The 15,818-nt window shown below is 39.6% G+C and overlaps 1 protein-coding gene across 1 annotated transcript in view; it reads right to left on the bottom strand.

The window, feature by feature from the left end:
- Positions 1-14,730, bottom strand: part of FAM83B (family with sequence similarity 83 member B) — a 52,119-nt gene extending 37,389 nt beyond the window's left edge. The window contains exons 1-2 of the mRNA XM_030946380.1: positions 14,439-14,730; positions 9,382-9,885 (exon numbers count right to left, since the gene is read on the bottom strand). Of these exons, the coding sequence (XP_030802240.1) occupies positions 9,382-9,825 (444 nt within the window). The 5' untranslated portion in view covers positions 9,826-9,885; positions 14,439-14,730. The remainder of the gene's footprint in view (positions 1-9,381; positions 9,886-14,438) is intronic.
- Positions 14,731-15,818: the final 1,088 nt, after the last annotated feature.

Genomic DNA, 15,818 nt, shown 5'->3' with positions numbered 1-15,818 from the left:
TGACTAATGAGATTTCTGGCACAAGTGGCTTACTAATATCATTAATCCAGAATTCATTAACAGAATAGATGATGATATTACTGCAATAATTTTGTGCATCATAAAATCCATTATAAAATACAGTGATATTACTGGTGCTCATGTTATGCTAAAACATGAAATAGGGTGATAGCAAATAAATAAACCAATAGAAGAAGAATCAGTCATAGTTCCTGGTTTCATATCTATGCTTAGTCTTCTCATTTCAAAAATATATCCCTTGAGCAAAATAACATAGTTTTTGTTACGTTTTAAAACAACTTTCTGTAGACTTGTTTGAGTACATACTGCTGTAAAAGTTACACTTGTGAATGGCTGTATTTTTAGGCCCATCCTCAGCAAACAAAGGTTACTGGTCTCTATAAAACACATTATCGGCAGCCACATGGGCCTGTCTGTTATTTCAAAAAAAACCCCACGCCCTTAAGAGTGACTTTTCAGGCAATTATTGCATGCCTGTGCTAATCCAGCATTAGTCAGTGACAGGAAATTATCAGAACAGCAGACAGCTTCAGATATTACTGTGCTCTGTCATGCTGGATGGCGACCTAGTTGCTTTGACAAGCAGCATCTCTCTGGCATTTGAAACAAATCAGTGTTGCTGGCTTGACACTGCAACTTCTGTTTGCTGTCTCTGACGTCTGTAATCAGAGGGCACAGCTCACTAACAGGGAGTTCTGCACAGCTTAAGAAGAGCTTAGTCCTTTAGTGGGCATTTCTTGAGAAAGGTCCCACTGGGAATCATAATTTTTTTCTGTGTTGGTTATTTCATCTCATCCTCCATATTATTTCTTCCTTTTCAAGCATCAAAAGCCTAAAGAAAAACACCAACTAAAATGCCTTCTGTGGACTGATGCCACTCAGATTCACCTGAATTCAAAGGTGATGTCTTAGTGCTTCACCTAGTGCTTAAACCATAAAGGGAATTTATTGAGCTGAAGTGCAGCCTTCTTAGCAAAGAGTGCCTGCAGCTCCAGGAAACAGCATGAAAATATGTCTGAGATGTTGTATCTGCTGTTTGAACTGAAGGCACACCTATTTGGCTACCTGAACACACAATCCTGTGCTACTGTTCAAGCCTGATTGCTAGTGAATGATGCAGATCTCAAAGTTTTCTTTTCATCTCTAAGAGATACAGCGCATAACTTCTCCTATTATCCTATCACTCAGCCTTGTCTCTGACAGCAGGATCACTGGCAGAAGGGAAAAGGCCTGAGGAGATCTGGTGCCGCAGCTAGCAAAAATCCCTGGATAAAAGACGTACCAAGAAGCTTTCTGAAGGCAGCTACATGCCCACACTCCTTGCTGGGGAAAGCAGGGGTCACCATGGACCCTGGTTTTGAGGAATTTGTTCTGTTCCCCTCACATCACAGATCTTCTGGGCAGGCAGCACAAGCACTCCAGAGCGAGACAGAACTGGTTAAGATAACCTGCTCCTAGATAAGGTATCAGAACACCCTGTATACGTCACACCCTTCTTATCTGAAGCTAGGAAATGCTTCATGCTTTTACAAATATATTTGAAAAGTAAGCATTACACAGCTACAGTTTGCAACTTTTATCAGGGAATTACTGATGTTCATCATAAATTAGTCTGCATAATTACAAATGCACAACTGCAATTTTTATCAAAATCTAAAACCACAGAGGCAAGAAAATAAAAAATGGCCCCTACTTGCTCTGAGTACTGTTTGCTAATGTATAATATTCTCACACTTTTGGTTTATAACTGTATCTTTAAAAAAAAGTTCTTTATATTCATTTAATGCTCAGTGTGTCTCAGTAGTCTCATTGACAGAACCACACACACTATGGTTATGCTCTTTGCTGGCTAAGGATAAAGGAGAGCATACAAATTCTGAATCTACTGTTTACATTGTAGTAGTGGTATGTCTGTACTGGCTGGCACCAATCAGGGAGACTACAACAGCAGAAACGTGCGATATACAGACACACAGTGAAACATAACAATGTTCAGTGCTTCAGAAAACAAACACCTAAAATATGGGAAAAGATGACAAACATGGGCAAGGAAAGCAGAGATAGATCGTTTGATTGCTTATAATTCTGTATTTATAATGTAAATAACACTACTATAAATTCATCTGGCTTACTGATCAGTGGATTGTATACTGAAAAATTATTAACTGTTGATCATGCAAGCAATGGCCAGATCTTGCAATTATTTATTTTGAGCAGCTCTGTTGAGGTGAGTCATTTTATGGATGTCTGCAGATGCTAAGGTAAAGTGGCAAGCTCAGCACCAGTTACACCCTGTTATGGCTGTGATGCCAATGCTTCCTTCCTCCCAAAGGTAAATTACAGTAGGGTTTTAGAAAGCAAAAGCCCTCTCAGGTCTCAGGCATGTTGACAGCATTTCTGAAAATCTGGACTTTAGCTTCTCTTGCAATATTATTGTATCCTTATTAGAAAATGGTTATAGATACAGAAAATTGATATAGATACTTTATCAACAGGCTAAAATGGAAGGCATGACTACACAGTTATCTAGGGCAAGGTCTGCACTACTTTTAGAGAGGTAAATAATAAAGTGTACTTTGACTCCTCTATCATCTGGGCCGGAATCCTTACAATACTCCTCAAGGAAAACAATGCAGCATTAAGCAAGTTGTTCTCAAATAGTTACAAGTGAAGTAGATACTTCTACTCAGATCTGATCTATGAGGAAACTTAATACATGTAACTCACTGGCATGCAATCCTACTCCTTCCAAACAGAAGAATGGGAAATTTTGTTGTTTTGTCAGCACTTTTCAGCTTTCTATGTAGACTCTATCACACTGCGTTACACACATACTGCTTCAGTACTGCAGGTATCTGCACACAAAGCTATGCTCATTTAAAATTCTACCACAGATAATATATTTTAGTTTCCAAATTCTGATATATAATAAATTCAGTGTTCAAAATGACCCTAAATGTGTCCTCAGAGGATCATTGGCTGTGCTGGAAAGCTTCGTAAGTTCAAAAGCTCTTGCAAAACTACAAAAGATGAAAAAAGGCTTATGGATTTATGAATGTGATTAGAGCTATAGTTCTTCAGGCAAGATTGCTTCCTGGCTGGAAAAAAAAAAAAAAAAAAGCCAACAGAAAAATTGAAATCTCTCCGGGAGAGGAATTCAGATGAACAAAAGCAGCACTTCAACATTACCAGTATTTTTTGGACTAGCAAGAAAAGGAGAGGGACAAAACCCCAGTACACTAGTCTGAGCACTGAAAGAAGCATTCTGCCTGGGCAAAATTATTTTAAATCAACAGTTATGTATTTATAGCATATTTTGATCTGTAACTGCTTCAGCATAATGTAGTACAAAGTTATTGTTGAATATGATAAAGAACGCTTTAATCTACTGAATGTGCAAAAAGCGTAAATGACTTCTTAATGGCACTTTTGTTTTGACTGACAGAGATTTATGTCAATGAGAGAAAATGTTTTAATGAAAGGAATTGCTATAAAGCATATGTGTATGCTTACTTCTCATATGTATGTGAATGAGACACATTAATAAAGAAATACAGCTGCATGCAATATCTGGCCTTTTATCTTCCTTATTCTATTTTTAAATTCATCACAGAGGTGTGGTATTTTGATAACACATTAGCACAGTTCTGACGTAAAAATGGCAATACCTATCAATTATTTAATTACATCTTTTAATACTAGTATTGAAGATGTCAAAAGTCTTGCAAAGATAGAAACCTGTGAATACAAAACGACCACAGCTAATTAAAAATTATGTTCTCAAAGATCCCCACTCCCCAGGCTCTGCACTCTGCTTGCTCTTCACTTATATATCCTCCCCACGTAACAAGAGCACTACCAGGAAAAGCTGTGGGTTTCATGTTTAGAGCACATAAGAATTGGATTTCACAAAAATCCCAGATTTTCCAGACTATAAAACTGCTTGCAGATGTGTCCCATGGATGGCAGTCCTCTCTGCCTGCACTGAGGGCACTGCTGTGACTGCTCTGGGACTACCCTTGCGTGGGGGGAGCAGGACAGCAGGGAGAGAACGGGACAGGCCAGGCAGGTAAAACAGTGTGAGGACTCCTAAGGCAATTCCAAGCAGAGAAAATGCCTGAAATAATTACTTGTTGTGAACAGCACTACTTTGTGATGACAAAAAATTGATACTGGGTCACACAGTAGCAACAAGAGCAAGAAGAGTCCTCTTCCAGCACATGGCATGTACTCTGTGCAATTAGAAAAAATGGGACACTATCTCACTTTCTGAAATAAATCTATCACAAACTATAAACTATGTTTCACCTGGAAACCATACACAGGACTGCCATGCTGGTTTTCAACCATCAGGAAGTCTTTTAACAGACTTTGAGAGAAAGTTAATGATGAATTCACCCTTCAGCACAGCAGCTGAACCAAAAGACACCTGCTGAAATCCTTGTGGGGCAAAATATCTTGGCAGGGAAAATGCTGCCTTATATGTTTTCAGCCAGAAACTGAGTATTTCTGTGCATTACTCTCATCTTAAAAAATGGTATCTGCTGATTATCTAACACTTTAAAGATAATACAGAAAATGTCTGAGTGGGGCAACTACTGTATCTATTCTTTCTCCCTGAATTCAGCAGATTGCTCTGGTTTTTGCATTCAAAAGGTGCAGCCCCTCTCTCATCTGCTTGAACCGATGCAACTAGTGAGCTGAGACAAGCACTGCCATAAGGACTATTCATTATCATTGTTCCAGTCTGTGTTCAAATTATATTTAAAATAGTTGGCAAAAAGTACTCGTGAAAGAGAAATAAAAGATTGCTCAACACATCCATATTCTACAAGTTTTCTCCTGTAGAGAAACATTACTCTTCAAATTTGCATGTAAGAATCTGATTTTCTTTCATACTAGACTGCAGCCAGTACTACACTATTATTACTGCATTATACACATGACCAAATGAGATTAACAGTACATAATAGTGAAGAAGGAAGAATAATTAATAATAATTAATACCAAGTAGTAACGAATTAATAGTGAATATTTTTTTCCATAATACACACCTTTTACTCTCGCTTGAAACAATACACAACAAAATAAAAAACCCCATAAAACTAAAAGAAAATATTTTCCTTTTTATATATTTGTAAAATTAATCAACTAGTTTTTATTTGATGAAGTCCACTGCTATAGAAAACAATGCAGGCATTACATTTTGTACATAACTCTCTTTCACAAGAATACAAAGAAACACCTTTTTGACCAAGTGCTTACCTAGAGTGTGTCCAGCAAGACTAATAACAAGTTACACTGATTCACAGTGCATAATGTAATTCTTTCCCAAGGGTCCAAGTTTTGCAACTTTTCTCATTAAAAACCCCAATCATAAGTATTTCAGCAAAAACAACTCCCTTTTTTATTTTCTAAAATTATAATACACTAACCATTTTTATTTTTATTTAAGCTTCTAAGCAATTATATTTTTTAAAAATTCTTACAGATATCACTGACTTCATGAACCCAGGCTTATGACTGTTAGTATATTTGAATAAAATAAAATCAGTGAAAAGTATTGCATATTTTTTGAATAATGTGCTACGTCATACATTCCATTATAAATCCCAAAAGTACGTCAGAAAGTCTTTAAGTATTTTCTGGTGTGTGCTACAAACTAGTAACCCTTGGGTTGTCTAAGCAACATAGTTCTTTAAAAAACAGGTTTTAATTCTCTCCAGGAAGAGCAGATCCTTATTAGGATATGAGTCTGAGCTGTGCCTTCTCTCTCAAACTGTGTAGGAACGTCTCCATGGTCGACAGAGGAATCTAGTTGCTGTAAAACAGAAAAACACACTGCCAGAAGGTCCCTTTGGTGTCCTGTCCTGTCCTTTCCCTGTGGCCTCACCCTGTCAATCACACCTGAGAAAATAGTACAAGAGATTTCTTGCACACATGCACAAGCTCATAACTGATGGTTTTGAGGCAACTCTTAGGAAAAGTCACAGAGGGAGAGAACACTTCATTATTGAAGTCTCTGTGTTACAGTGTACTAAATGAAGGAAGTTTCATGTTAACCAGCATCAACCCACTACAACCTGACACAGATGAGTAATAATCTTGATATCATTTCCCAGATGAATAATCTTCTCAGTAAAAACTGCTAAACATTATCAGTTGCTGTTCAGACAGCCCAGCCACGATGAGTCAGGCTGCAGGAGCACCTCAAGCCTCAGAGAAGCCGGAAACTTGCCAGTGATTAAAGGTAGAAGCCTCCAAAACGAAAGAGAAATAAGGCTACCAGCTTGTTTACAAAAGTCTCCATCATTAAGGTCAGACAGACCTTGCAGTGCTTTTTCCTCACATGGTTATATCAACATGAGAAAAAAGACTCGTGTCTCCCCAGTTGACACAGTCACGCCAAACAGCCTCCTTGTGTGAACACAGGTTATGTTGACAGAGGAGGGTGGCTGGCAAGCTGTTTCATTTAGAGATGAGGTCTGGTTACACCAACTGTAAGCCCATCTTGTTGACATCTTGGTTTTACCTAAGGCACTCTGCTAACATCACATCTATCCCACAGATGTGCTGTAGTATATGGGTGACAATGTAATGCCATGCTGTGTACAATACAGTTTCCCTGCTCTAACAAACCTTCAGAAACATGTATCACGGGCATGGATTCATCTCTTTAAAATGGTTAGCTAATTTTTCTAGGACGTAACACTATTGATCTTTTTTCTGTAAGAATTCCACTATTATATCACCTGTATTTTACAATTAAAGTAATGTCTATAATTTTTATGCTGCTTGTGTATTCAAGGAATACGTGACAAGACTTTATTACAACACTTCTCTATAGTCACTGGTTTTATTCTAGTGTAGCATGGGCTTACAAATGATTTTCTTTAGTCAGGAAAAAATCAGTCAGCAAGCAAGTTGCTTAATGTTGTTTACAACATCTTCTTAAGGTCAAAATTAACATACATAATAATCATTTTAAGGAGTGACACTGTGATGCATCAAGCATGAAAGAGGTCAAGAATAAGTCCACTAATAGTGTCATCTTATCCTTATATATATCCCAATATTCAAAAGCATCTAGGTTTCAAGTGGCTCAGTCTCCTTCATGAATTTTTGGGATAGTTTATACATATAAATACACATCAAATGGGTTCATTCATGGAGTGAATCAGTGCAGAAATATTCTCTGCCTTGCCCTTGTAGGAGCTGGTTTCCTACTACACTGAGCTGTCAGGTAGCCCAGGGAAATCAATGCCTGAACTCAGACACTCAGGCTTGGTGCTTGAATTTAAGTGGTATGAACATGCCCACCTCCAATAGCCTGTTTATTTTCACACAGAAGTCTGCTGAAATTCCCACAGATTTTGCTTAGAGCTGTGTTGGCTGAATATGATTTTCTGATTTATTCTTTACAGGTTTCTCTTTTTCATGTGCAGCATTATCCTATTGCCTTTGAATAGTCTCAAGACTACACATCTCCACTACTACATAACAAAGAACGCTGTTTAATATAACTACATTTTTTAAGTGGCTTAGGAGAAGTGCACTAGGCTGTTTACAAAGGGATTACCTACTGTAAGCATGATTTAAATAGGTTACCTTAAAAATATTTTAAACTTTTCTATCCATCTGCAGACAAAAGAGGCGGAACAACACTATGTCTCTTAGATTTAATTGCTGGTCCCTGAAGCAGCCGATCTATATCACTGTATCAAAAGTGTTGTGGTTGTTGATGTTGAGGTTGTGCTGATCAACTAAACAAACCTTTCAGCTGTCAGATTTGACAGTGACACGCATAAAAGATCCTCTTTATAAAGTGGAAGCAACATAAGCACACCAGGCAGCAATGCACTATGCATTCAACCTCCTTCCAAAGCAAAGCAAGAAGCACACCGAATTTTTTTCTACAGTTGCATTAAAGGAGCAACTAAGGGGGAATGGCCTAACTTCATGGCATTTCAAGACCTTGAAGCAAAACTGAACTAGTCTTCTCAACAGAGTTAACAGTGTTTTAGTTGTTTCCCTTACAGTGGATACATTGGTAGGTCAGGAGCTGCAGTTGAAAGAGTATTTTGGGCAATTTACAGTCAGATCTCACTACATACCAGAACAGAAAACATCCAATCTCACTCAGAAAGGGATAGAGACGGAGAGAAATAATGAACTCTTCCTTGAGCATAGTCATTCTAAATTATAAACTGTAGGATAAAAGACCTAGTGATAACTCTATTATGGCAACAAATTATATGCTTTATCTAAATATAACAGAGACATTGTAAAAAGACGCAGTCCTTCCCTGCCCTGCCCTGTTCAGTTCGTTTCTATAGCACACATTTGCACACATATTTCAGCCACCAAAGTGTTTACAGATGTTTGTGAGACAGAGCCCCTTCTACCAATTTAAAGCTCATAGAGTCATGCAAGACACAACTGGATTTCACTGGGAAAATTTAACATACTTGCCAGAAATACTTCTGAAACACTGTCATACCTTTTAAAGATGTATTATGAACCTGTGTCAAACAAATCTGCATGCTAATACTTTTTCTGATTTTTTTTTAACTGACATTGTTTTAAAAATTGGAAACTTAAAAGTTTTAAGCTGACACACTGAGAGCAAAAGTGGTTTGTACATACAACATTCTGTCACTAAGGTGTCAGCCAGGTGTGCTGTAGGAAACTCAAGATATAAGTGCTCCTAAGTGGAGACAGGTACATTTGGAAAAATGTCCAAATTTTCTAGTCATTAATCAGAAATGAAGCCAAGATACACAAGTAAGATCTATTTCCTTGTTGCTTAGTCTAGTTTGTTTTTTTCATTCAGAGTTTGATTTCTGGAAGGACATGCCAAAATCAGAAAACCAGACTCCCAAGGTACGTGAGTTGGATGAACACAGTTGTTTTCTTATAACTGTCTGCCAAGCCATGTGCCAAATCAGTGCATGTTCCCTCTGATGCAAGACAGAAACATCAGTATAAATCCTAAAGTTATACAGTATTGTATCAATGTATATTCAACTGAGGTCAAAGAAAAGGTGTGCTGATTATCTACAAACGTCTCATGCACTGGTCAGCATTACAGTAAAATGGTAATTATTCATTATAATGGTAGCATTAATTAATCCGTTCAATTAACCCTTGATCCCCCTGATTTCAGGTTAATAACACTGGTGCATGTGACACCAAAGGACTGATCTCAGTCTGGAAAACCCTTTCCTACTGAATTGTGAGCAACCAGATATTTTTTTTCTGCCAGGACAAAAATAAAAATAAAAAAAAAACCCTGTAATAAAATACCAACTAGATTATTATTATTGCCACTTTTTTCCCAATATTATTTTTCTTGTTTACCTTTCTTGCATCTCGTATCATCTTCCGAACAGTTTCCTTTATGGTGTAAGGCTGTGCTCGTGGTGGATGAAAAAGCAGATCAATATTTGTGCCACCAGAAATTCCAGGCATCAGATAGGGCCAACCTAAGTCAAGATTTGGAGCTTCCACATCGGATTCAATGGGCCAGTAGGTTCCCGAGGAAGAGGTATCATCAATGGCATGGTTAGAGGAATAAATTGTGTTTTGGGGAAGTTTGTGAACATTGTTCAAAATATAATCAATTTCCTCATCCGCTAAGAACTCTGAGCATCTCTCTTTGGAAAGAAATTCTTTGTAGGCTTCTAAACCTCCTTCAATCAGAGCATCAATAGCTATTCGGTACCATTCCTTGTAATGAGGTTCAATATAGTTGTCTGATCTGCATTCATCATGTAAGGAGGACAGCAAAGATGAAGTTTCCATTTTCACATGTATTTTGTATAAATTCTTTTAAGAGTCCATTCATGAGCAGATGAAATGTATCTGCAAAGAGAAAATAAGTAAGAAAACAATGAAAATATTTCTAGATAACTATGACACGCACACAGTTATTAACTAAAATACTCTTCTGGTAAAGTTGCTCTAAGTTTTTCTAGCATTTTCCAAGATTTTAAAAATATTCTGAAAAGTCTCAGGGACTTCTATTGCCAAAAATTAAATATTAAAGAGATAGATAAATATTAAATAGATAGACAATATTATATTAGAGACACAGATAACTTTTATATAAAGTAAATGAAACACATAATTCAGTGATTTTAGGAAGTTGATCTTATAAGCTATGTCAGAGCTCACAGTACACCAAACATCCATACCAGTAACACCAATACATACCCAATGCATGTTCCAATAAACTACCACAGGTTGTGTTTCAAAATGCCCTTTGCAACACCTGACTGAGTACTGTCCAAAGAAACACTTCAGAAACCAATTAAATTTCCTACTTTTTGATACATTACTGAATCTGCAACGCATTTCTTTTCTTTGGCTTCTTTGAAACCACAGTCATTCAGGTACTTCTCCTTATCTATCTGTTCTCCCATGCTGATCTAATCCATTTGTTGCTCCCAAGCAGGATCAGCCTACCTCATTTCAGTGAGTTATGAGGAACTCCAGAAAGATTTATCCTCCCACATCTGGGATCAAACTCTGAATCAGCAATTTGATGTCTTGTTTCCACCCTGCTCATTCCTTCTGCCAAAAGGAGCGGCTGCTTTAATCTTTTTTATTTTTTCAAAACATTAATAACAAGTTGTTTACTGCTGATGTTTTATAAATTCATTCTTACACTTTATTTCATTTAGCAAGTTCTGAAACAGTTGCTTTGTGCTGCACATTGGAGATTTAAGAAAGAGAGAGAACAAATACACAATGTTTCTTCCTTCACATTTCTGCAACCCTCAGTAACTCACCAAAAAAAGGTGGGGAAGGTGTTTCAGGGCAGCAGCATCAGCATAGCCATGTAAAACAGAAAGAAGGTAGCACATCTTCCAGGGCTAGGGCATGAAGCTTAAGAGAAAGACTGCAGAAGTAGGAAGAACATCCAATGAAGGCAGAATAGTTAGAAAAAGCTTGATAGCTTGGAAGTTAACGTTGGGTTTCCTTACAAGCCTAATTAATAGTATAGCAGTATAACAGCAAATAGACATATGCAGTTCTGATTTAATTTACTGGCATATAAATGTAACTTAATTCCCTCTTCCCATGAAGACCTTCCAGACATTTTCGCAAACAGTGCAATTGCTTTCTACTGTCTGTTGGGAACAGTTTAAATCTTCCCAAAAGGAAATGTAAATTAGCTATATTAACCTAAAGGAATGAAAATAAAAATCTCCCTATCTACTGATAGTTCAGATACCAATTAAATGTTCAATTAAACCAAGATTTATAAGAAACTTGGGAAGTCTGAGGTTAAAAAAAAGACCAAGAAATAAAAATCCAGATCTGAAGCTGGCATCAGCATGTCATATGGAATAATTCCATTTGAATCCTGTCTCTCAGCCAAGTAGCAGGGCAGATCTTCCCAGATAGGATTGCTTTCGAGCCTGGGGGAAAGGAGTGTTCCTTGCTGCTTCAAGAGTAGCTCTTTGTGGTGAACTGGAAAGCAGAACACGAAAGGGATCTGACTGCTCTTCCCCAAACCAAGAACTACATGGATTCCTCTGATAGCTACTCAGGGATTCATTCTACACTGCTCTCCCAAGAAGAAATGAAATGTTACAAAACAGGAGGGATACTATTTCCCTTCTCACAGATGCAGAGACAGCCTGTAGCAGAAGGTGACGGAGAACCAAGCACACAGTACAGGCAAGACAGATTCAAAGATTAAACTCTTAACATATTGTAAAATTAAAATAGTCACATCAGGACCAGCCCAATCATCTAGACCAGGTTTTCAAGACATTTTAGATACAGAATGAAGAACAACCTAGAGTACAAAATGCAGCTGAGTTGTTCTCAAGAGTCTGCACAGTAATACAGGTGACTTCATTGAGATTCCAACACACCCCTCTTTTAGGGCCCTCCAGGACAAATCATTCTCTAGTCACTGCAGTAACACAGTCAGTCTTAAAAGTCAGTCTTATTACGACATGTAAGAATAAATATGATTTTACAAAGGCAAATGAAAGATATTCCTAAAATTCTCACTACTGTGGAATGGATATACTTCTAAAATAGTATTTTTTCCACTGACTGCATATATACAGTTGTGAAAGATGTGTTTATTTCAAAAGCCTGTCTGAATTTATTTTTTCTTCTCCTCATTCTGTCCTTTGAAAATAACTTAAGGGAATAGGACTATACTTAATATATAACATTGTGCAATATCAAATATGGAATGTTATGAACAAATAAAAAGTAAACCAATTATTACTTGTGTGTTCTGCCTCACATGCATTTCTTTTATTTGTTTTGGTTCTTTCATTTGTTTTTCACAATAGTATCATATATTGCTTGACTTTTCATTGAACATAATGAATTAGTTAAGTGTGGAAGAGGTCAAATACAGCAACTTACGCTCAGAATTATGCTGAAAGCAGGGTATAAATATAAGTAACCTTGAAAAGGTGAGACTTCTGGTGCAACATCTTCCAAACAAGAACAGTCATTTTACAGTGAACATCTTTGAAGCTGATGTTTGATTAACAAGTGCTGTTTAAAAAACAAGCTTAAAGCAGTGCACATTAATTTAAGAAAGTAAATGTAAAATTTGCCAGCATGGAATAAATCACAGAACACTTGAGACAAATGAAAAAATTTTAATCCTGGTTTTTGAAATTAAGGACATCAGCATGAGATACATTCATATGAAACAAAAGAGAACGCCTAAATTAAAACAGTGGCTTCAGGTATACTTGACAAAAACTCTACATGTCTTTACACAGGTATTTTTCTCCTTAGAAGCTAAGAGCAACTGTGCAGAAACTGAACATGTGAACCATATAATTCTGCATAAAACAGTAGAGGTTTGGACAAAATTCTTAATAACTTTTTGATGTGTTCTTCAACCATGTATTGTGATTTCCGCATAATAAACTTGATTCTTCAAAGGTCCTCCTCGGGTCAACAATTACATTAGCAAGGTAGCGCAGAATGAGGCCCATTTCTTGAAGCTTACAGATCTTTATCACACTTTACGTACACGATCACAAATTTTACCAGCACCAGGAAAGTTGTCATTCATCCTCTGAGAAACAACCTTGCCTGTTAATCCCAGCCCATCTTCTCTACCTGAACACAGGGATCAGTCACTTAAAACATTTTTAATAAGTGCTATTAATGGCCTTTAGTTGAATTTAAACTCAAATGGAGCTGCTAAAACTGGATCTTCTGCTGAAGAACACAAATTCTGAATCCTGTATTGATGCGATCATCTTGTCCTTCTATTAACATGCTCAGACCTTTCTAATGCCATTACCGGGAACCCAGCAAGAAAAGACCTTTTTCTATGAGTAAGAAGTAACTATGCCTTTATACAGAAAGATTTGGAGAATATCACAGACTTCACAAATGCAGCAGATGACAAATGTCCACTAAAGAAAATTATGCAACATTATACAGGGGTTTCAAACTAGTACCTAGAGACAAAGAGCTTACCTGCCATACTAATATTCACAGGATTTGAAAAATTTCCTATTCAGCAACTTTAGGGAGCAGCTCTAACCTCAGGCTTGTACAGCCAGTCCTTGGCAAGCACCTGGCCATGGTGCTTTCCTCAGGATGTCCTTATCGCTTTTCCAATGGAAATGTGATTACTTTGACAGTTTCTGCATAAAGTCTCAACCTTGCCAGGAAATTTACACCTCGAGAACAGCTTGTTGCAAGCTGTTGCATACTCTCAGGTATGGTTTTTAGGGCATCCACCTGGGCACCTCTGGCCCACGGCTCGGCCAAGGAGCCTCCCCACGGCTTAAGGGCCTGGCATGACCAACCTCTAACAGAACAAAAAGGCGTTTTACGACACCTGCCTTCCACCAACCTTTCTATTAAAGAATTGTATCAAGAATAAATAATAATTACCTTACATTAAGCAGTAACAGGCAATTATTTAATTATTAAATTACATTTTCTGTAAATACAAAGGCAATCAAATCCAAGTGAAAAACAACACCGCAAGCATTCCTGCTGCTTTCCTTCTTTTCTCTTTCTCTTGTGTGTTGTCGCTCGTTTTGCGGCGGGTTACTTTTGGGGGGTGGCTTTGTTAGTTCAAGCAGAAAGTTTAACTTTCCAGGCTAAACAAGGGCAGCGGGCGCTCCGCTGGCCGACACCGCACGTGTGGCGCCCCCGGCCCGGCCGCTTGCGCAAGGCGGCCCCGGCAGAGCCGGGGGGAGCGGCGGGAGGCGCTCCCCGGGCCGCCACCGCCCCCGCCGCCGCCCGCGGCCGGAGCGCCCCCGCCGCCGCCCGCGCTCCGCGACCCGGGCTCCCCCGTTTGAACGCCCCGCGGCGCCGAGCGGGATGGTGGCGGGACGGGGGACTGCCCTGCCCTGCCCCTGTCCCGTCCCTTCCCGGGGGAGACTGAGGGGAGACCCACTTACTGCGCCGGTGCCCCGCGTGGGGTCTCGCCTCCGGAGCTGCGGGGCGGCTCGACCCGGCTGCTGCGAGCGCGGCGGCGGCGGCGAGTCACGGCGGCGCAGCGCTCATCGCAGGTACTTCCCGTCGCTCTCAGGCGCCGTGGGTGTGGAAACCAGTTACAACATGTCAGGACGGTGTCGCACCAAACCCGCCGCCGCGGGAGCGGGGCGAGGACTTGTCTGAACTGGGGAAGCCCGGCCCTCTCCGCGGAGCGAAGGGCAGCGCCTTCCCCGGGCCGCGCCGGGCCCCCCGCCCCGGCCCATCCTGCCTTTCCCTGCCCTGCCCGGCCCGGCCCGGCCGGCAGCCGCGGGAGCCCGCGGGGCAGGGGCGACCCGAGCCAAGGCATCGGCTGCCCCGCGGCGGGCCCGGGAGCAGGGTGTGCGTGGGAGATTAAACTCAAAGTAAACGCTGGCTTCAAGAAAAAATAAACCCGTCAGCCTCGAGTCACGGTTTCCAGGTTAACTCCGGCGGAGCAAGTCACGGCAAGGGAGCGATACCCGCTTGAAACCTTCAAAGTCGGATGTATGGACAAGCCCCTTTTCCGTAGCTCAGTTGCTTTCAGAAGGCTCTTATTTTGCTCTTGATGTCTCGGTGGGAGACACGGACTTGCAGGTAGTGCCCCCCATCCTGGCAGCAATGCACCGGGCCTTCCTGCTTCATTCTTCTCTCCAGCAGCAGGCTGGGCACAGCGCATGGCAATGCACGTGTTGAAACCTTGGAGAGCCCTCTCTGAAAGGCGCTTTGAAACCACGATCATCTCTTCAGCGGGATCTTGCAGTCACCAACAGATCAGCACACTGAGGGGATTTTATAATTTTAGACTTTTTGTAAAAAAAAACCCCTTTTTTATGTAACTTTTTGTATAAAACCCCCTCAAGCACACTGAGGGGGTTTTATAATTTTAGATGTTTTGTAGACTTTGTCCACATCATACTCTGTGGGCAGCTCTTTTTTGAGGCATTTAAGACAATGTAGTATAACCCTGACAGTTAGGCTTTTTTAGCAATAACTCATCCAGTCTGGCTTTAAGCACAAACTCATTTACCTAACCTATACTGCCTAATAGTAAGTATGGGATGTATCCTATGCTGTGACATCTTGATGATGGTTTCTGAAAAGAAAACAGTAAAAATATGCAGTATCTGCACAGTAATATTTGTATATTTATATGTATGTAAGTGTATAAGTCTGGCCATCAGGGAGTGGTTTTTTCCTGTGCAGTTAATTCAGGTAGTGGAGTGCACAAGAGGAAATGGTGTTAATATACTCATGGACTACCCTTTACAGACAAAGGAACATCTGGATTAATGATTAGACTCTTCTCACACTCAAAAAAGATTTCC

This window comes from Camarhynchus parvulus, chromosome 3 (genome assembly GCF_901933205.1).
Source record: "Camarhynchus parvulus chromosome 3, STF_HiC, whole genome shotgun sequence".
Taxonomy (NCBI): domain Eukaryota; kingdom Metazoa; phylum Chordata; class Aves; order Passeriformes; family Thraupidae; genus Camarhynchus; species Camarhynchus parvulus.
The sequence above is the reverse complement of the archived record's forward strand: the minus strand, read 5'-3'. Positions and strand labels throughout refer to the sequence as shown.